Here is a 21,270-nt window from a genome sequence, read left to right on the forward strand (position 1 = left end):
TAGTGCCAGGTCAATAACTTACATCTCAACATCAGTAAAACTAAGGAGCTGATAGTGGACTTCAGGAAGCCAGAGACTCGGCAGCTTCAGGTTCCTCCCAGTGAGACAATGGTTCTTCTTCCTCTACAGGCTGAGGAAGTTTGGTATGGTCTCCAAGATACTCTGCACCTTCTACAGATGCACCATCATGAGTATCCTGACTAGCTGCATCACTGTCTGGTATGACAGCTGCACTGCCCTTGACGCAACCCTCCCATTTATCCGGGCTTGAGACTGGCACTAAGAAGGCACTGGCTTTTACATCGTCAGTGGCTGGGTTCAATCAGTCAATCAAGTGGCATTTTATATGGTGATTTTCTAGCTGCAACATCCACTCAAAGCGCTTTATAATTAATTAATTCACACGCACACACACACACACACACACACGTAATCTTCTACTTTTCTCAGAAGCTTCTGAATTAATTGATTAATTAATTCATCTTCAGTTGCTTCTCTGGGGTCAGGTTGTGGTGGCAGCAAGCTAAGTAGGGCACTCCAGACGTCCCTCTCCCCAGCAACGCCCTCCAGCTCCTCCTGGGGGAGCCCAAGGTGTTCCCAGGCCAGATTGGACATGTAGTCCCTCCGGTGAGTTCTGGGTCTACCCTGGGGTCTCCCCCCAGTTGGCCCTGCCCGGTAAACCTCCAAAGGAATGCGCCCAGGAGGCATCCTAATCAGATGCCCGACCCACCTCAACTGGCTCCTTTTGACCCAAAGGACCAGCAGCTCTACTCTGAGCTCCTCACCCTATCTCTAAGGCTGAGCCCAGACACCCTACGGAGGAAACTCATTTCAGCTGCTTGTGTCCACGATCTCATCCTTTCGGTCACTACCCAAAGCTCATTACCATGGGTGAGGGTTGGAACGAAGATTGACTGGTAAATTGAGAGCTTTACCTTCCGGCTCAGCTCCCTCTTCACCACAACAGTCCAGTACAACGTCCGCATTACTGCTGATGCTGCACCAATCCACCTGTCAATCTCTCGCTCCATCCTACCCTCACGTATGAACAAGACCCCAAGATACTTGAACTCCTTCACTTGAGGTAGCAACTCATCCCCAACCCGGAGGAGCAATTTGCCATTTTCTGGAAGAGAACCATGGCCTCAGACTTGGAGGTGCTGACTCTCATCCCGGCCATTTCACACTTAGCTGCAAACCACCCCATTGTGCGCTGGATTAATAGTAATATTAATGAATATTAATTAATCCTGAATTTGTGTAAATATTAATTAATATTAATAATAATTATGTGATGTTAATATTCTAATATTATTATATAATGTATAATCAATATAAACATAAGTTATTAATTAATCTACCATAACAAACTCTGAATAGTAGTGACAGAAGGAATCAGGAACACGTTATTTGTCATTTCACTTCACGCAGTTACGTACAATGAAATGAGACGAAATGCCGTTTTCCCCAGCCCACAGCAGTACAGCACAAAGACAAAAACACATTCAAAAACTACAAGAATACACATATCCAAACCAACACACATCCAAACCAACAAAAAAATCACTGTCCAAGGGAATGAACGCCAGCCAGGATGACAGCAAGAACCGCCGACCTGCACGAGCCAGAAGCCAGCCCAGCCCGCGCTGCTCACGCTTCCCGCCTGATCGCCGCACAGCTCCAGGCAGGGGCCGCGGTCCCTAGGCCTACCAGAAGAAACAGACCAAACCCCCCCAGCTGATCCAGCTCCAGCTCTCTCAGCCAGATACCCTCGACACACCTCCCCATGACGACACCAAAAACACCACAGTCAACACCAGATGAGGCCGCCCCCAGACCGCCCCCAGTGCCATCAGAACTGCCGGTCTGCATGGGCTAGCAGTTAGCTTAGCCTGCCCCACTCTCCCAGCCACCAAACGAAGACGAAACCTAGACGCAGATGTGGACAAAGACACTGGATGAATGGTACTGGGTGAGGCGCCAAATGCAAATTCGCGCCACATACCTGAAATACTGTTGTGCATATATATACTTACCTCCAGTATTCTATTTATTAATCCATTTATTTCCTTGTTTTTTGTTTTGTTTTTGTTTTTTTCTGTGTGAGTGATAGATACAAGTACTGTAAGCTGCTGTAAACTTGAGTCAAATTCCTCGTATGCATAGGCACACCAGGCCAATAAAGTTGATTCTGATTGTGATTCTTTTATTCATTCATTCATCATCAGCCACTTCTCCGGGGTTGGGTCGCAATGGCAGCAAGCTAAGTAGGGCACTCCAGATGTCTCTCTCTCCAGCAACACCCTCCAGCTCCTCCTGGGGGATCCTAAGGTGTTGCCAGGCCAGATTGGACATGTAGTCCCTCCAGCGAGTTCTGGGTCTACCCCGGGGTCTCCTCCCAAGTTGGCCGTGCCCGGTAAACCTCCAAAAGAACGTGCCCAAGAGGCATCCCAATCAGATGTCCGAACCACCTCAACTGGCTCCTTTTGATGTGAAGGAGCAGCGTCTCTACTCCAAGCTCCCTCCGGATGTCCAAGCTCCTACCCCTATCTCTAAGGCTGAGCCCAGACACCCTACGGAGGAAACTCATTTCAGCCCCTTGTATCCACAATCTCACCCTTTCGGTCACTACCCAAAGCTCCTGACCATAGGTGAGGGTTGGAACGAAGATTGACTGGTAAATTGAGAGCTTTGCCTTCCGGCTCAGCGCCCTCTTCACCACAACGGTCCGGTACAACGTCCACATTACTGCTGATGCTGCACCAATCCACCGGTCAATCCCCTGCTCCATCCTACCCTCACTCGTGAACAAGACCCCGAGATAATTGAACTCCTTCACTTGAGGCAACAACTCATCCCCAACCTGGAGGAAGCAATCCACCATTTTCCGGGAGAGAACCATTGCCCCAGACTTGGAGGTGCTGACTCATCCTGGCCATTTCACTCAGTTGCAAACTGCCCCAGTGCATGCTGGAGGTCGCGTTCTGATGAAGCCAACAAAACCACATCATCTGCGAAGAGCAGAGATGCAATTCTGAGGTTCCCAAAACGGACCCACTCCTCACCTTGGCTGCACCTTGAGATCCTGTCCATGAATATCACAAACAGAATCGCAGACAAGGGACAACCTTGGCGGAGTCCGACACCCACCGAAAACGTGTTTGACTTTGTGCCAAGAATGAGGACACAGCTCTCACTTTGGTTATACAAGGACTAGATGGCTTGTAGCAACTGCCCCGGTACCCCATACTCCTGCAGTACTCCCCACAGAGTGTCCTGGGGTACACGGTCGTAAGCCTTCTCCAAGTCCACAAAACACATGTAGACTGGTTGGTCGAAGTCCCATGCCCCCCTCAGCACTTTTGCAAGGGTAAAGTGTTGGTCCATTGTTCCACGGCCAGGACGGAATCTGCATTGTTCCTCCTGGATCTGCGGTTCGACAATCAGTCGGAGCCTCCTTTCCAGCACCCTAGAGTAGACTTTCTCAGGGAGGCTGAGCAGTGTGATGCTCCGATAATTAGAGCACACCCTCCAATCCCCCTTTTTGAATACCTCAGTCTGCCCCTCCACAGGTACTGTCCCTAACTTCCACACGACACTGAAAAGGTGTGTTAACCAAGACAGCCCAACAATGTCCGGAGCCTTCAGCATCTCAGGGCGAATCTCATCCACACCTGGCGCCTTGCCACCGAGGAGCTTTTTATCTACCTTTTAACTACCATACAGACCTGGCAAACCCAAACTTGTAGTGAGGGTGAACTGGGAACGTCTGTCCTTGAGGTCTTCAACTCCCACCTCCGGAAGAAGTTCGCCTATATCCCAAAGGAGGCTGGGGACATGGAGTCTGAGTGGGCCATGTTCAAAGCCTCTATTGTAGATGCGGCAGGCAGGAGCTGTGGTCATAAGGTCATCAGTGCCCGTCGAGGCAGCAACCTAAGAACCTGCTGGTGGACACCGGCGGTGAGGGAAGCCATCAGGCTGAAGGAGGCCTTTCGGACTTGGTTGGCCCAGGGGTCTCCTGAAGCATCAGACAGGTATTGGGAGGCCAGAAGGGCTGCTGCTTTGGCGGTCACGGGAGCAAAACCTCGGGTGTGGGAGGAGTTCGGCGAGGCTATGGAGGAGGACTTTTGGTTAGCCTCAAGGAAGTTCTGGCAAACCATCCGGTGATTCAGGAAGGGGAAGCAGGGCTTGACTCAGGCTGTGTTCAGCCGGGGAGGGGAACTGTTGACCTGGACTGGGGATGTTGTCGAGCAGTGGAAAGAACACTTTGAAGAGCCCCTGAAGCCGATTAATATGTCCTCAGTGGAGGAGGTAGAGTTTGAAGACACGGGGGAAGCCCCACCCATATCCCTGGCATAGGTCTCTGAGGTAGATGGTGATTCTGTTTCTGAAAAACTTGTTAAAATATTGAACATAGGGAAATTGAATGTTCAAATTGATACACCATGGAGAGCCCATTTGAGTTTAGGTGATGAAGTAAAACCTGTGTCAATGAGCAAACCATCATTAACTTAAAAGGCTGGAGATCTACAGTGGAGAATTCAGCTTTTAATAGTGGCTGTTAATGCCTTTGTCTCTGTCTTTAATTCAAATATGCACGATAACTGCCTTTACTTTACATAGGGAAACCGTTTTCCATTGCTTCTTGGAATGCAGTAGACTTAAACCACTGTTGTGTGGTGCTTTGTATTACTGGTTTTTGATTAAAGAGTTATTCTAAAATCTCTGTCTCTCTCTCTCTCTCTCGTTCTCAGGGAACATCTCTCACTAGGCGGGATCTCCTGGTGGATTCGCTGCTTTGTCATCAACTGCATACTCTTCATTCTCCTCTTCTTCCTCACCACGCCAGCCATCATCATCTCCACCATGGACAAGTTCAATGTCACCAAGCCAGTGGAGTACCTAAATGTATGAGCCTGACCCTTTAAAATGTCAAATATTCAGTTTACTAGTTCACCACACTAATTAATTAATTGTTTAGTAAATAATTTTCTAACCAAATTATCTACCCATTTAGGCAGACATTAATTTAAATGAACTATGCTTTACATATGAGATGTTCAGCTCATTAATTAACTAGCCCTAAATAGAAACCTTTGAAAATGCTGTTGGATACTTTCTACAGAAGTGAAACTATTAAAAGTGAACAACATTTAAAACAAGTCTAAAATGCAAACACAATGATGTACAAAAAGGCAATGAACAAGACAGGAATATAAGCCAACATGTAGGGTCATGTGACACAGTACTCCGATACGGAGTGCAATACTAAATAGTGTGTAACGCTAACTACTGTATACTGTCTAATGCCAACTACAGTATACTGTCTAACGCTAACTACAGTATACTGTCTGTTGCTACTAACTACAGTATACTGTCTAATGCTAACTACGGTATACTGTCTATTGCTACTAACTACAGTATACTGTCTAATGCTAATTACAGTATACTGTCTAACGCCAACTACAGTATACTGTCTAATGCTAACTACGGTATACTATCTATTGCTACTAGCTACAGTATACTGTCTAATACTAGCTACCGTATACTGTCTATTGCTATTAACTACATACTGTCTAATGCTAACTACAGTATATTGTCTAACGCCAACTATAGTATACTGTGTAATGCTAATTACAGTATACTGTCTAACACTAACTACAGTATACTGTCTCTTGCTACTAACTACAGTATTCTGTCTATTGCTACTAACTACATATACTGTCTAGCACTAACTACAGTATACTGTCTAACGCCAACTATAGTATACTGTGTAATGCTAATTACAGTATACTGTCTAACACTAACTACAGTATACTGTCTCTTGCTACTAACTACAGTATTCTGTCTATTGCTACTAACTACATATACTGTCTAACGCTAACTACAGTATACTGTCTAACGCCAACAACAGTATACTGTGTAATGCTAATTACAGTATACTGTCTAACACTAACTACAGTATACTGTCTAATGCTAACTACAGTATACTGTCTAATGCTACTAACTACAGTATACTGTCTAACGCTAACTGCAGTATACTGTCTGTTGCTACTAACTACAGTATACTGTCTAATGCTAATTACAGTATACTGTCTAACGCCAACTACAGTATACTGTCCTACACTAACTACAGTATACTGTCTAACGCTTACTGCAGTATACTGTCTGTTGCTACTAACTACAGTATACTGTCTAACGCCAACTACAGTATACTGTCTAATGCTAACTACAGTATACTGTCTATTGCTACTAACTACAGTATACTGTCTAATGCTAATTACAGTATACTGTCTAACGCCAACTACAGTATACTGTCTATTGCTACTAACTACAATATACTGTCTAATACTAGCTACCGTATACTGTCTATTGCTACTAACTACGTACTGTCAAATTGTACCTACAGTATACTGTCTCTTGCTACTAACTACAGTATTCTGTCTATTGCTACTAACTACATATACTGTCTAATGCTAACTACAGTATACTGTCTCTTGCTACTAACTACAGTATTCTGTATATTGCTACTAACTACAGTATACTGTCTAACGCTAACTACAGTATGCTGTCTAACGCCAACTACAGTATACTGTGTAATGCTAATTACAGTATACTGTCTAACACTAACTAGAGTATACTGTCTATTGCTACTAACTACAGTATACTGTCTAATGCTAACTACAGTATACTGTCCTACACTAACTACAGTATACTGTCTCTTGCTACTAACTACAGTATTCTGTCTATTGCTACTAACTACAGTATTCTGTCTATTGCTACTAACTACATATACTGTCTAACGCTAACTACAGTATACTGTCTCTTGCTACTAACTACAGTATTCTGTCTATTGCTACTAACTACATATACTGTGTAATGCTAACTACAGTATACTGTCTCTTGCTACTAACTACAGTATTCTGTATATGGCTACTAACTACAGTATACTGTCTAACGCTAACTACAGTATGCTGTCTAACGCCAACTACAGTATACTGTGTAATGCTAATTACAGTATACTGTCTAACACTAACTACAGTATACTGTCTATTGCTACTAACTACAGTATATTTTCTAATGCTAACTATAGTATACTGTCTATTGCTACTAACTACAGTATACTGTCTAATGCTAACTACAGTATACTGTCCTACATTAACTACAGTATACTGTCTAACGCTAACTACAGTATACTGTCTCTTGCTACTAACTACAGCAGCGGTCGGGAACCTATGGCTCGCGAGCCATATATGGCTCTTCCGGTGACGGCATATGGCTCCCAGACAATTTTGAGTTGAAAAAAAAATCAGTTTGGAACTGATTTTAAAATACTTGTGATATTTCTTAATAATACTGTGTCATTTTAAAGTAAACAGAAATTAGTTTTGAAGATAAATTTCACGGGTCACGGGTCACCCGTGGGTCGGGTCGGGAACCAATGGCTCGCGAGCATGTCCGGGTCATTGTAAAGGTGAAGAAATCAATTTGATCAGATAGCCAACTAGTTTATCCGCTTCAACCCTTGTAAGGGTAAAGAGGGCGAAAAGAAAAAAAGACGGTGGTTACCGTGCATTCCAGGCAGCGTGCGCAGAGGAATCTGCATTTGTGGAGAGAGCAGGATCTGCCGTATGTCTCATATACAATGATAACATTGCATCGATGAAACGGTCACATATAAAGCGGCACTTCGATACGCCATGCAGCACCAGAAGTCGTATTAAAAGTAAGACATATTTCATTTATTATACGTTAAAAATACTATATGGCTCTCAATGAAATATATTTAGAAATATTTGGCTTTTATGGCTCTCCCAGTCAAAAAGGTTCCTGACCCCTGAACTACAGTATTCTGTATATTGCTACTAACTACAGTATACTGTCTAACGCTAACTACAGTATCCTGTCCTACACTAACTACAGTATACTGTCTAATGCTACTAACTACAGTATACTGTCTAACGCCAACTACAGTATACTGTGTAATGCTAATTACAGTATACTGTCTAACACTAACTACAGTATACTGTCTATTGCTACTAACTACAGTATACTGTCTAACGCTAACTACAGTATACTGTCTATTGCTACTAACTACTGTATACTGTCTAATGCTAACTACAGTATACTGTCTGTTGCTACTAACTACAGTATCCTGTCTAAAGCTAACTACAGTATCCTGTCTCTTGCTACTAACTACAGTATTCTGTATATTGCTACTAACTACAGTATACTGTCTAACGCTAACTACAGTATCCTGTCCTACACTAACTACAGTATACTGTCTAATGCTACTAACTACAGTATACTGTCTAATGCTAACTACAGTATACTGTCTAACGCCAACTACAGTATACTGTCTAATGCTAATTACAGTATCCTGTCTAAAGCTAACTATAGCATCTAACACTCCCTGCAGTCTCTAAGCTAACTGGGTGCTCAGTACAGGTTCTCATACAGCACTCTCCTCCAGGTTATGGTGGTGTTTCTTGACAGAGGTTTGATGCGGAGCTCCTAGACAGCAGTACAAATGACACAATACCTGTAATTTCATGTTTGTGGATCTTTTATTCCAGAACCCGATAGTGACTCAGTTCTTCCCCACCCTGCTGCTGTGGGCCTTCTCCGCCCTGCTGCCCACCATTGTTTATTACTCAGCATTCTTCGAGGCTCACTGGACTCGGTAACCTTCCTCCCCGCTCCCTCCTTTCTCCTCACTGCCTCCTTCCTCCCTTCTCTCCCTCCTCCTCTCTGCTCCCCGGTTCTACCTTACTCCTGTTGTTCAGTTGGGAGTTGTCGTATTTAAACTGTTTCTCTTAGCATTCAGAGTAACACAGTAGAACGTCTACAGACACCTGAGCGTTGTTCTCGTGTGCAGGCGTTAGAAGAATAGTTTCAGTAGGAATGTGGAGTTGTACAAACCGTCGTTTCCTCTGAATAACATCAGAAATGGTCTTGACCTTGGACTGACCGCTGTCTTCTTCACATCTTCAGATCAGGAGAGAACAGGACGACCATGCATAAATGTTACACCTTCCTCATCTTCATGGTTCTGCTGCTGCCCTCCCTGGGCCTGAGCAGGTATGGCAGCACCAAAATAGTGTTGTCTTTTCTGTTCTTTTCTTCTTGTGTTTCTTTTCTTTTCTCTCTCGTTTGCTATTTTCTTCTTTACTTCTTTCTACTGCTGCTTTCTCTGTGTCCCTGCAGATACTGCAAGGCAAACAATTTTCTGTTTTCTTCTTTAATTTTTCTTTTCTTCTTTTTTCTTTACTTTTCTTCTCTTATTTATTCTCTTTCCTTATCTTTTCTTTTTTCTTCCCTTTTCTTCTCTGTTTTTCCTCTGCCTTCTGTTCCTCTCCTCTTTCGTCCTGCTCTGATGTAGTGAATCTTTCTATCATCTGTCGTTCCTCTGTGGAGAAGCAGATGATGTCAGCTCGCCACTGAAAGACAGTTCTTTCTGTTCTGGTAGAGGAAGGATGCTGTGGTCTGATCCAGTCTTGAAACCTGAAACAGGCCCAGCAGCTTTTCCTTCCTTCCACACCACGTTTATCTAAAACCATTCACACCTGCAGCTTTTCTGTCTGAGGGCTGCACGCTTGTCTTCTGATGTTTTGACACTGAAATCTAAATCACATTACACGAAGTGGAAAAGTCCATCCATTTGCCATGTGTGTGTGTGTGTGTGGCTGTGTGTGTGTGTGTGTACCTCTCCTTGGTGGAGGTCATGTCTGTTGTTGTTTCATTTGTGTTTCTCACATGTCATATTAAAGTGTTACATTTTGAACACTTGGTTCCATTTAGAATTCTTTCATTTCAGCCTTCTTTGGTCACGTCGTATGTTATGTCACTGAACTTTCACAATGGAGGCCTCCTGATTTAGAGAACTGGAGCGTGTTGACTCTAACATGTGGATTATGTGTATTTATGTTGACGTGTGTCTTTCTATGTCTGTATAAAATGGAAAAGGTGTCTTGTGATGGGAGGTGAGGAAAGTGAAATATATACTTTTGTGTTTATTCTGCAGCTTGGATGTGTTCTTCCGTTGGCTTTTTGACAGGAAGTTCCTGGCTGACGGCACCGTCCGATTTGAGTAAGTGAATTCCATCCAGAGCAAATCCAGAAGTGACTCAGACCAGACATTTGGAAATACTTTTTTCTTTACTTAACAACCTTGTCAAACTAAGGCTCCTTGTACTTGGATAAATGTTTCAGAGGTGTAGGAAAATGTTTTCCATTCGTTATTTTAAAACAAGGAATTAAATATTTAGGAGGTGAAGCAAAGGTTTTAGATATCAGCAAAAAGAAAAGCTAATCATTGTTGTTGGTCCAGGTGTGTGTTCCTCCCCGACAACGGAGCATTTTTCGTGAACTATGTCATTGCCTCAGCGTTTATCGGGAACGCCATGGACCTGTTGAGGATCCCAGGTCTGCTGATGTACATGATACGCCTCTGTCTGGCACGGTCCGCCGCCGACAGACGCAACGTCAAAAGGGTGAGTCTCCTCCCACTGCCCTGTTATCCACTACACGGTAAACCTATTCTACTACTACTACTACTACTACTACTACTACTTTTGGCTGCTCTCGTGGATCATCCGTTTCCATCTCTTGCTGTCCTCTGCATCTTCCTCTGTCACACCAGCCACCTGCATGTCCTCCCTCACCACATCCATAAACCTCCTCTTTGGCCTTCCTCTTCCCCGGCAGCTCCATATTCAGCATCCTTCTCCCAATATACCCAGCATCTCTCCTCCACACATGTCCACACCATCTCCATCTTGTCTCGCTTGCTTTGTCTCCAAACCGTCCAACCTGAGCGGTCCCTCTAATATACTCGTTCCTAATCCTGTCCTTCTTCATCACTCCCAATGAAAATCTTATCATCTTCATCTCTGCCACCTCCAGCTCCTCCTCCTGTCTTTTCATCAGTGCCACTGTCTCCAAACCATATAACATAGCTGGTCTCACAACCATCTTGTAAACCTTCCCTTTAACTCTTGCTGGTACCCTTCTGTCACACATCACTCCTGACTCTCTTCTCCACCCACTCCACCCTGCCTGCACTCTCTTCTTCACCTCTCTCCTGCACTCCCCGTTACTTTGGACAGTTGACCCCAAGTATTTTAACTCATATACCTTCGTCACCTCCACTCCTTACATCCTCACCATCCCACTGTCCTCCCTCTCATTCACGCATAGGTATTCCGTCTTGCTCCTACTGACTTTCATTCCTCTTCTCTCCATTGCATACCTCCACCTCTCCAGGCTCTCCTCCACCTGCACCCTACTCTCACTACAGATCACAATGTCATCCGCAAACATCATCGTCCATGGAGACTCCTGCCTGGTCTCGTCTGTCAACCTGTCCATCACCATTGCAAACAAGAAAGGGCTCAGAGCTGATCCTTGATGTAATCCCACCTCCACCTTGAACCCATCTGTCATTCCAACCACACACCTCACCACTGTCACACTGCCCTCATACATATCCTGCACCACTCCTACATACTTCTCTGCCACTCCTGACTTCCTCATACAATACCACACCTCCTCTCTCGGCACCCTGTCGTATGCTTTCTCTAAATCTACAAAGACACAATGTAACTCCTTCTGGCCTTCTCTATACTTCTCCATCAACATTCTCAAAGCAAACATCACATCTGTGGTGCTCTTTCATGGCATGAAACCATACTGCTGCTCGCTGATCATCACCTCTCCTCTTAACCTAGCTTCTCCTAAACACCTCCATGCCTCCACAGGTATGTCATCAGGACCCAACTGCCTTTCCACTCTTCATCCTCTTCATAGCTGCCCTCATGTGCTCCTTGTTATTCCACCGCACCTCCTGATTCACTATCCCCACATCATCCATCCTTCTCTCTCTCTAATTTTCTTCAATCATCAGACCCTCAAAGTACTCCTTCCACCTTCTTAGCCCACTCTCCTCACTTGTCAGCACATTTCCATCTCTATCCTTGATCACCTTAACCTGCTGCACATCCTCCCCAGCTCAGTCTCTCTGTCTAGCCAATCTGTACAAGTCCTTTTCTGCTTCCTTAGTGTCTAACCTCTCATACAACTCACCATACGTCTTTTCCTTTTCCTTTGCCACCTGTCTCTTCGCTTTACGCTGCATCTCCTTGTACTCCTGTCTACTTTCTTCATCTCTCTGACTATCCCACTTCTTCTTTACCAACCTCTTCCTCTGTATAATTTGCTGTACTTCCTCATTCTACCACCAAGTCTCCTTGTCTTCCATCCTCAGTCCAGATGACACACCAAGTACCTTCCTAGCTGTCTCCCTCACTATTTCCGGACCAGCTGCCCAGCCAATTCTTCACTACCACCCAGTGCCTGTCTTAACTCCTCCCAGAACTCCACACAACAGTCTTCCTTCTTCAACTTCCCCCATTTGATCTTTGGCTCTGCCTTCACTCGCTTCTTCTTCTTGGTTTCCAAAGTCATCCTACAGACCACCATCTGATGCTGCCTAGCTACGTTCTCCCCTGTCACCACCTTGCAGTCTCCATCCCTTTCAGATCGCGCCTTCTACATAAGATATAGTCCACCTGAGTGGACTTTCCTCCACTCTTACACGTCACCCTGTGTTCCTCCCTCTTCTTGAAATATGTATTCACCACAGCCATTTCTATCCTTTTCACAAAATCCACCATCTGTCCTTCCACATTTCTCTCCTTGACACCATACCTACCCATCACCTCCTCATCACCTCTCTTCCCTTCACCAACATGTTCATTGAAGTCCGCTCCAATTACCACTCTCTCCTCTTTGGGTACCCTCTCCACCACTTCATCCATCCAACTCACTCCAAAATTCTTTTTTCGCTTCCATCTCACACCCAACTTGTGGGGCATATGCGCTGATAACATTCAGCAATACACCTTCGATTTCCAGCTGCATACTCATTACTCTGTCTGACACTCTCTTCACCTCCATCACACTCTTGACATACTGTTCCTTCAGAATTACCCCTACCCCATTTTCTTCTCCCATTCGCACCATGGTAGAAGAGTTTGAACCCACCTCTGATGCTCCTGGCCTTACTCCCCTTCCACCTGGTCTCTTGCACACATGGTATACCTAGCTTTCTTCTCCATCATATCAGCGAGCTCTCTCCCTTAATCAGTCATAGTGCCAATATTCAAAGTTCCGACTCTCACTTCCACACTCCTACCCTTCCTCCTCTCCTGCTGCCTCTTGACATGCCTTCCCCCTCTCCTTCTCCTTCGTCCAAGAGTAGCATAGTTTCTGCCATCACCCTGCTGGCCAACAGTACCAGTGGCGGTTGTTGGTAACCCGGGCCTCGACTGATCCGGTATGGAAATCTGATTTATGATCCACATATCTGATTTAGCAAAGACTTTACGCCGGATGCCCTTCCTGATGCAACCCTCCCCATTTATCTGGGCTTGGGACCGGCACTAAGAATGCACTGGCTTGTGCATCCTCAGTGGCTGGGTTAAAGGGTAAACCTATTCTGAATCCTGAAATTCTTGGAGCTGTAATGGCAATAGGTGTAGTGGTGTCTGTCTTGTCAAGTGTTTGATCTAAATTTCATGTCTAATTTTTTTAATATTCATGTCTGCGTTCGTATCGCCTGCATCAAGTGCAACCTAAGTAAAGTACAGTTAGTGCTGATTCATTGTAAACTGGCTCATATAATTATTCTGCCTTATGGAAAGACAACATGCTTGAATGTACCCTGCTGCTGTGGCTTGTGTGGCTCTTGTGGATTCAAATCAGTACTACCTACACCTGTGCCACCAAACGGAATTGGGATTATCCGTGGAAAATCTACAAGTCTCTGTAAAAACCATAATGTTACAGCTCTTAATGTCCCATTGGAAAGCCACCCTGCTCCTAATTTCATCCAGGTTGTTGTCAAGAGACTGGATATTCGCCAGATGAATGCTCAGAGGAGGCCTGTTTCCTCGTTGTCTCAGCCTGACCAGGACTCCTGCCTGTTTGGCCCCATTTTCTTTTCCAGTGGTGCTTCCCAGGTGTTCACATAAAGGTGAATCAGTTCATCTGAAGACAACTTTCATTGACAGATACGTTTCATCACTCATCTAAGTGACCTCTTCAGTCTCAACTGACTGCCGGTATCCTCACCCTTATAAACAGTACAATGGCATAACAACCAAAATAATGATCGGTTTCATTTTCAAATTGCTGTGACAATTAACTAGAGTTACAATGGCCATGTGTACTATTCACAGAGGATTGGGGAATAGTTGCAATCACAGCATTATAAGACGGCAACACATGTACTCTACCCTCTCCCCAGCAATGCCCTCCAGCTTCTCCTAGGGGTTCCCAAGGTGTTCCTAGGCCAAATTGGACATGTAGTCCCTCCAGCGAGTTCTGGGTCTACCCCGGAGTCTCCTCCCAGTTGGATGTGCCCAGTAAACCTCCAAAGGAAGGTGCCCAAGAGGCATCCTAATCAGATGCCCGAACCACCTCAACTGGCTCCTTTCGATGTGAAGGAGCAGTGGCTGTGCTCCGAGCTCCCTCTGGATGTCCGAGCTCCTCACCCTATCTCTAAGGTTGAGCCCAGACACCCTACGGAGGAAACTCATTTCAGCCACTTGTATCCACGATCTCACCCTTTCGGTCACTACCCAAAGCTCATAACCATAGGTGAGGGTTTGAACGAAGATTGACTGGTAAATTGAGAGCTTTGCCTTCCGGCTCAGCTCCCTCTTCACCACAATGGTCCAGTACAACGTCCGCATTACTGCTAATGCTGCACCAATCCGCCTGCAATCTCCTGCTCCATCCTACCCTCACTCGTGAACAAGACCCCGAGATACTTGAACTCCTTCACTTGAGGCAACAACTCATCCCCAACCCGGAAGGAGCAATCCACCATTTTCCGGTAGAGAACAATGTTCTCAGACTTGGAGGTGCTTACTCTCATCCCGGCCATTTCACACTCAGCTGCAAACTGCCCCAGTGCATGTTGGAGTTCACGTTCTGATGAAGCCAACAAAACCACATCATCTGCAAAGAGCAGAGATGCAGTTTTGAGGTTCTCAAAATGGACATGCTCCTCACCTTGGCTGCACCTTGAGATCCTGTCCATAAAAAACACAAACAGAATTGACCCTTTGTTAAGCCACGCCCCCAAAACGCAGACTGGCCAGTCACAGCGCAGCATAGGACAGGCTCCAACAGAGGTCCGACACGTTCATGGCGGCGCTCCGTTGACTCCGATGCAAAAGTTTCAGATTTTCTTCATTTTCGAGCTGGTTTTGTGGACGTTTAGCTAGTTATGGTTAAACGTTGTGCCTGGGGCACTTGTAACAGTGACACTCGTTATCCGGAGAGGTTGGAAGGAGATGTACGGTTTTTTTCCCTTTCCAAAACCAAAATCAAACCCTGAAAAGTGTAGGTTGTGGATAAAGCTATGTGGACGTCCTCAAATCCAGTTGAACCCCTCAAAGATCAACAAGCACAGCTTTGTCTGCTCCAAGGTAAGTAATTACTTTTATTAACCATAAAATGTTGAAGCATGACAGACTTAGCAACAGTAACTAAGGGGGGTGAGCCTTAGCGAAGGGTGAATTGGAGTCAAGGGACAACCTTAGTGGTGTCCAACACCCACCGAAAGCTTGTTTGACTTTGTGCCGAGATTATGGACACAGCTCTCATTTTGGTTATACAAGGATGGCTTGAAGCAGCTGCCACGGTTCCCCATACTCCTGCAATGCCTCCCACAGATTGCCCCAGGGTACACGGTCATAAGCCTTCTCCAAGTACACAAAGCACATGTAGACTGGCTGGTCAAACTTCCATGCCCTCCTCCGCACTTCTGCAAGGGCAAAGAGTTGGTCCGTTGTTCCACGGCCAGGATGGAATCCGCATTGTTCCTCCTGGATCTGCGGTTCGACAATCAGTCGGAGCCTCCTTTCCAGCACCCTAGAGTAGACTTTCCCAGGGAAGCTGAGCAGTGTGATGCCCCGATAACTGGAGTAAGCTCTCCGGTCCCCTTGTTTAAATAGTGGAACCACCACCCCAGTCTGCCACTCCACAGGTACTGTCCCCGACTTAGACGCGAAACTGAAGAAGAATGTCAGCCATGACAACCCAACAATTTCTGGAGACTTCAGCATCTCAGGGCGAATCTCATCCACACCCCATGCCTTGCCACTGAGGAGCTTCTTAACTACCTCAGAGACCTCTGCCAGGGATGTGGGTGGGGCTTTCCCGGAGTCTTCAGACTATGCCTCCTCCACTGACGATGTGGTAGCCGGGTTCAGGAGCTCTTCAAAATGTTCTTTCCACCTCCCGACAAAATCCCCAGTAAGAACCCTAACCCTCCCCGGCTGAACACAGCCTGAGTCAAGCCCTGCTTTCCCTTCCAGAGTCGCTGGATGGTTTGCCAGAACTTTCTTGAGGCCAACTGAAAGTCCTCCTCCACTGTCTCACCAAACTCATCCCACACCCGAGTTTTTGCTTCCATGACCACTGAAGCCACTGCCTTTCTGGTGTCCTGGTACCTGTCTCCTGCTTCAGGGGACCCCTAGGCCAACCAAGCCTGAAAGGCCTCTTTCTTCAACCCGTCGGCTTCCCTCACTGCCGGTGTCTGCCAGCTTGTTCTTAGGTTGCCACCTCGACAGACACCGATGACCTTACGACCACAGTTCCTACCTGCCACATTGCAGCCTCCCTCAGGATACATGAGAACTTCTTCCGGAGGTGTGAGTTGAAGACCTCACAGACATTCAGTTCAATTCAATTCAATTCAATTCAATTTTATTGTCATTAAAAACAATGTGCAGGCACATGTTAAAAATGAAATGAGGGCTGTGGCTTCACCAAACAGTGCAAGACAGACACAGACAATCACAGCAAACACAGTATAAAATATACACACATGAAGACCAAAAGCTAAAAATAAGTTAAAAAAGAGCTGGAGTACAAAATATTTAAAATATCTACAGACATTCAGTGGGTAGTCAGGTTCAGGTGGGCAACAGCTTGTGGAAAGAAGCTGTTTTTGAGCCTGGTAGTGCGGGCTCTGAGGCTCCTGTAGCGCCTCCCAGAGCGCAGGGGGGAGAACAATCCATGGTTGGGGTGGGTGGGATCTCTGCTGATGCTCAGACCCCTTCGAAGGCAGCGTTTGTGATAAATGTCTTTTATGGCTGGGAGCTGGGTACTGGTGATATGCTGGGCCGCCTTGGCTACCCGCTGCAGAGCTTTCTGGTCTACTGAGGTGCAGTTGCTGTACCACACTGAGATGCAGATGGTCAGGGTGCTCTCTATGGTGCAGTGGTAGAAGTTGGTGAGAATTTTGGGGGGTAGACGGGTGCTCCTCAGCCTCTTCAGGAAATGCAGGTGTTGTTGGGCCTTTTTCACAAGGGCCTGTGTGTTTAATGTCCACGAAAGGTCCTCGCTGATGTGGACTCCAAGGAATTTAAAGCTGGAAACACGCTCCACTTCCACCCCATTGATGTGTATGCAGGAGTGGCTGCAGCTTCTAGACCTCCTGAAGTCCACAATCAGCTCCTTCGTCTTCTGCACATTAGACATGGGCCTCCGCCAAACATTCCCAGTTCACCCTCACTACATGTTTGGGTTTGCCAGGTCTGTCCGGCAGCCTTCCCACCATTTGATCCAACTCACCACCAGGTAGTGATCAATTAATAGCTCTGCTCCTCTCTTCACCCGAGTGTCCAAAACATGCAGCTGCAGATCTGATGATATGACCACAAAGTCTATCATCAATCTTTGGCCTAAGGTGTTTTGGTACCAAGTACACTTATGAACTACCTTATGTTCGAACATGATGTCTGTTATGGCCAATCCATGACTTGCACAGAAGTCCAATAACAAGGCACTGCACAGGTTCCGATCGGGGGGGGGGGCATTCCTTCCAATCACGCCCCTCCAGGTTTCTCCATTGTTGCCCACATGAGCATTGAAGTCCCCCAGCAGAACTATAGAGTCCCCAGGCAGAACCCTATTCAGGACACCACCCAGAGACTCCAAGAAGGCTGGATACTACAAACTGCTATTCGGTGCATAAGCACACACAACAGTCAGAGCCCCCCCCCACCCCCCGTGATTCGCAGTCATATAGAGTTGACCCTCTCATTCGCCGGGGAGAGCTCCAACATGGCGGCATTCAACTGGGGACTTATGAGTATCCCCACACCTGCCCGGTGCCTGCCACCTTAGCTAACTCTGGAAAAGTAATGAGTTCAGCCCCTCTCCAGGAATTTGGTACCAGAGCCCATGCTATGTGTGTAGGTGAGCCCAACTATATCTAGTTGGTACCACTCCACCTCCTGCAGCAGCTCAGGCTCCTTCCCTTCCAGAGAGGTGACATTCCACGTCCCAAGGACCAGTCTTCAAAGCCAGAAGTTGGCACGCCTCGGTCCCCACCTTTGCCTGCCACCTGGCCTGCATTACACTCTACCCCAATGCTCATCCCCGCATGTGGTGGGTCCACGGGTTGGTGGCTCTATGTTGTTTTTTCGGGTAGGGCCCGACCGGGCCCCGTGGGCCAAGGCCCAGCCACCAGATGCTCGCCAGCAAGCTCCCTTCCCAAGTCTGGCTCCAGTAGGGGGCTGAATATAACATCTACTACTACTACTACTTTCGGCTGCTCCCGTTAGGGGTCGCCACAGCGGATCATCCATTTCCATTTCTTCCTGTCTTCTGCGTCTTCCTCTGTCACACCAGCCACCTGCATGTCTTCCCTCACCACATCCATAAACCTCCTCTTTGGCCTTCCTCTTCTCCTATTCCCTGGCAGCTCCATATTCAGCATCCTTCTCCCAATATACTCAGCATCTCTCCTCCACACATGTCCAAGCCATCTCAATCTTGCCTCTCTTGCTTTGTCTCCAAACTGTCCAACCTGAGCGGTCCCTCTAATATAATCGTTCCTAATCCTGTCCTTCTTCATCACTCCCAGTGAAAATCTTAGCATCAGGGGGCTGAATATAACATATAGCATATTAATGGTAGAAAACAGCTTAAGTGAATACAAAAGTAAAATAAAAATAAAAAGTCCCTTCACCACACTCGCAATCCCTCTACTACTCAAGAGGTGATTAATAGTGAAATGTATTAATTACGAGGATACGGTGGTTATACACAAATGAGGGTAGATTCACCAGGGGCTGCTGATCCTTTAAGGCAGACATTCAGAGTGCTGACGTAGGCACTGCTTAGAGTTTCCGGGGCGGAGCCATGTTGGCAGCAGCCTAGCGGTTGGTTAGCTGGTTGCCAGGGGAGATTGTGCTGTATCGGTGTTGTTTTGTGTGGCGAGTAAACGGGATTGACTCGACTCGATCTCTCCGTCTCCTCATTCCTGCACTCCCCCATTGGTGACCCCGCACGTTGACAACGAACATGTCGACCCAAAGCGATGACGACACCGCTCCGGCTCCGAGTGATGCTAACGGTACGGCTCATGTTAGCGCTAGCATCTCAGCAGCGACGGGGAAGTAGCCCGAGTTTTGGCAGCACCGTCCCCAGCCATGGTTTCAGCACATTGAGGCCCAGTTCGAGCTGGGAGGAATAACGCGGGACGGTACGAGGTGTTTCCATGTAGTGGCGGCGTTGGATGCCCGGACGACGGCCTGAGCTATGGGGCTACTGGAAGCCCCCCGGCTGTGGGGAAATACGGCGCATCAAGACTTCCTTTTGCAGCTCTTCGAGCTGTCGGAGATGGAGAAGGCGGCTCGCCTGCTGTCACTCAACGGACTCGGCGATAGCAAACCTTCCGAGCTGCTGGAGAAGATGTTGGCCGTTTTGGGCTCGGCGGACCCCTCCTTCATTCTCACCCATATGTTTCTGCGGCAGCTCCCAGCGCCTGTGCGCACAGCGCTAGCCAGCTCCCCCCCCCCCTCCTCCACCAAAGACTACCGCGCTCTGGGTGCGGAAGCGGACAGGATTTTCCTCTTCATGGCGGTGGCAGCCCGCCGCCAGCGTGACAGCAGCGGGCTGTGTTATTACCACAACAGGTTTGGTGCCAGGGCCAAGCAGTGTCGCCCGCCATGCAGCTTCAGCATCCAGGGAAACGCCAGGGCCGGCTGCTGGTCGATTCGGGCGCTCAGCGTAGCATCCTGCCTGCATCGGCCGCGGACACCATGGCCGGCGGACAAGGCCCCCCGATGGACGGCACGCCCATACGTACCTATGGCACCAGGTATTAGGAGGTGTGTTTCGGCGGGCGGCATTTCGGCTGGGACTTGGTTATGGCCGCGGTGTCGGTTCCCCTCCTGGGCGCGGACTTCCTGTGCGCCTTCAGGCTGCTGGTGGATGTTACGAACTGTCGCTTGATCGATGCTGTCTCTTTCGCTACATACCCGTGCACACTGGGAGGTGCAGGGACGCTCGGCCTGTCAAACATGCTCGCCGCCGGAGATACGTACATCAACGACTGCTCGCAGAGTTCCCTGACCTCACCACACCCACGTTCTCGTCAGCGGTGGCCAAGCACAGTGTGGAGCACCATACTGCCACCGATGGCCCCCCGGTCTACGCACGTGTTCGGCGCCTCGACTCTGCTAAGCTCGCGATCGCCAGGGAGGAGTTTGCCACCATGGAACGCCTCGGCATCGTGCGCCGCTCGGACAGCCCGTGGGCCTCCCCCCTGCACATGGTTTCTAAGGCTGATGGCGGTTGGCGCCCTGCGGCGATTTTCGTCGTCTGAACAACGCCACAACCTCTGACCGGTACCCCGTCCCACACATACAACAGGACTTCTCCGCCCACCTGGCGGGGGCCACCATCTTTTCCAAAGTAGATTTGGTGCAAGGCTACCACCAGGTACCAGTCCACCCTCGGGACGTGCCCAGGACAGTGGTCATCACGCCATTTGGACTCTTCGAGTTCCTGCGGATGCCCTTCTGTCTCAAGGAGGCAGCGCAGACGTTCCAGCGGCTGTTGGACTCTGTGCTACGGGACACGCCGTTCTTGTTTGTTTACTTGGATGACCTTCTCGTGGCCAGCGCATCCGTGGAGGAGCACCTGACGCAGCTCCGCCAGTTGTTCGAGCGGCTCAGTGCGCATGGACTCATAGTCAACCCAGCCAAGTGCCAGTTTGGCCTGTCGTCCATCGACTTCCTTGGCCACCGCATCTCCCTGCGGGGAGACGCGGTGGTCCGCTTCCTGCCAGAGTGGACGCCGTCGCCAGTTTTCCATGCCCCCGCACTGTGAAGTCCCTGCAGGAGTTCTTGGGCATGGTGAACTTTTATAACAGGTTAATTCCCCACGCAGCTCCCCGCATGC

General features: G+C 47.6%; 1 protein-coding gene across 1 annotated transcript in view; it reads left to right on the forward strand.

Moving 5' to 3' along the window:
- Nucleotides 1-21,270, forward strand: part of LOC130112684 (CSC1-like protein 2) — a 157,437-nt gene that overhangs the window by 110,051 nt on the left and 26,116 nt on the right. The window contains exons 15-19 of the mRNA XM_056280146.1: nt 4,755-4,908; nt 8,577-8,683; nt 8,995-9,081; nt 10,025-10,090; nt 10,331-10,493. Coding sequence (XP_056136121.1) covers nt 4,755-4,908; nt 8,577-8,683; nt 8,995-9,081; nt 10,025-10,090; nt 10,331-10,493 — 577 coding nt within the window. The remainder of the gene's footprint in view (nt 1-4,754; nt 4,909-8,576; nt 8,684-8,994; nt 9,082-10,024; nt 10,091-10,330; nt 10,494-21,270) is intronic.

The sequence above is a fragment of the Lampris incognitus genome, chromosome 5 (assembly GCF_029633865.1).
Source record: "Lampris incognitus isolate fLamInc1 chromosome 5, fLamInc1.hap2, whole genome shotgun sequence".
Lineage (NCBI taxonomy): Eukaryota > Metazoa > Chordata > Actinopteri > Lampriformes > Lampridae > Lampris > Lampris incognitus.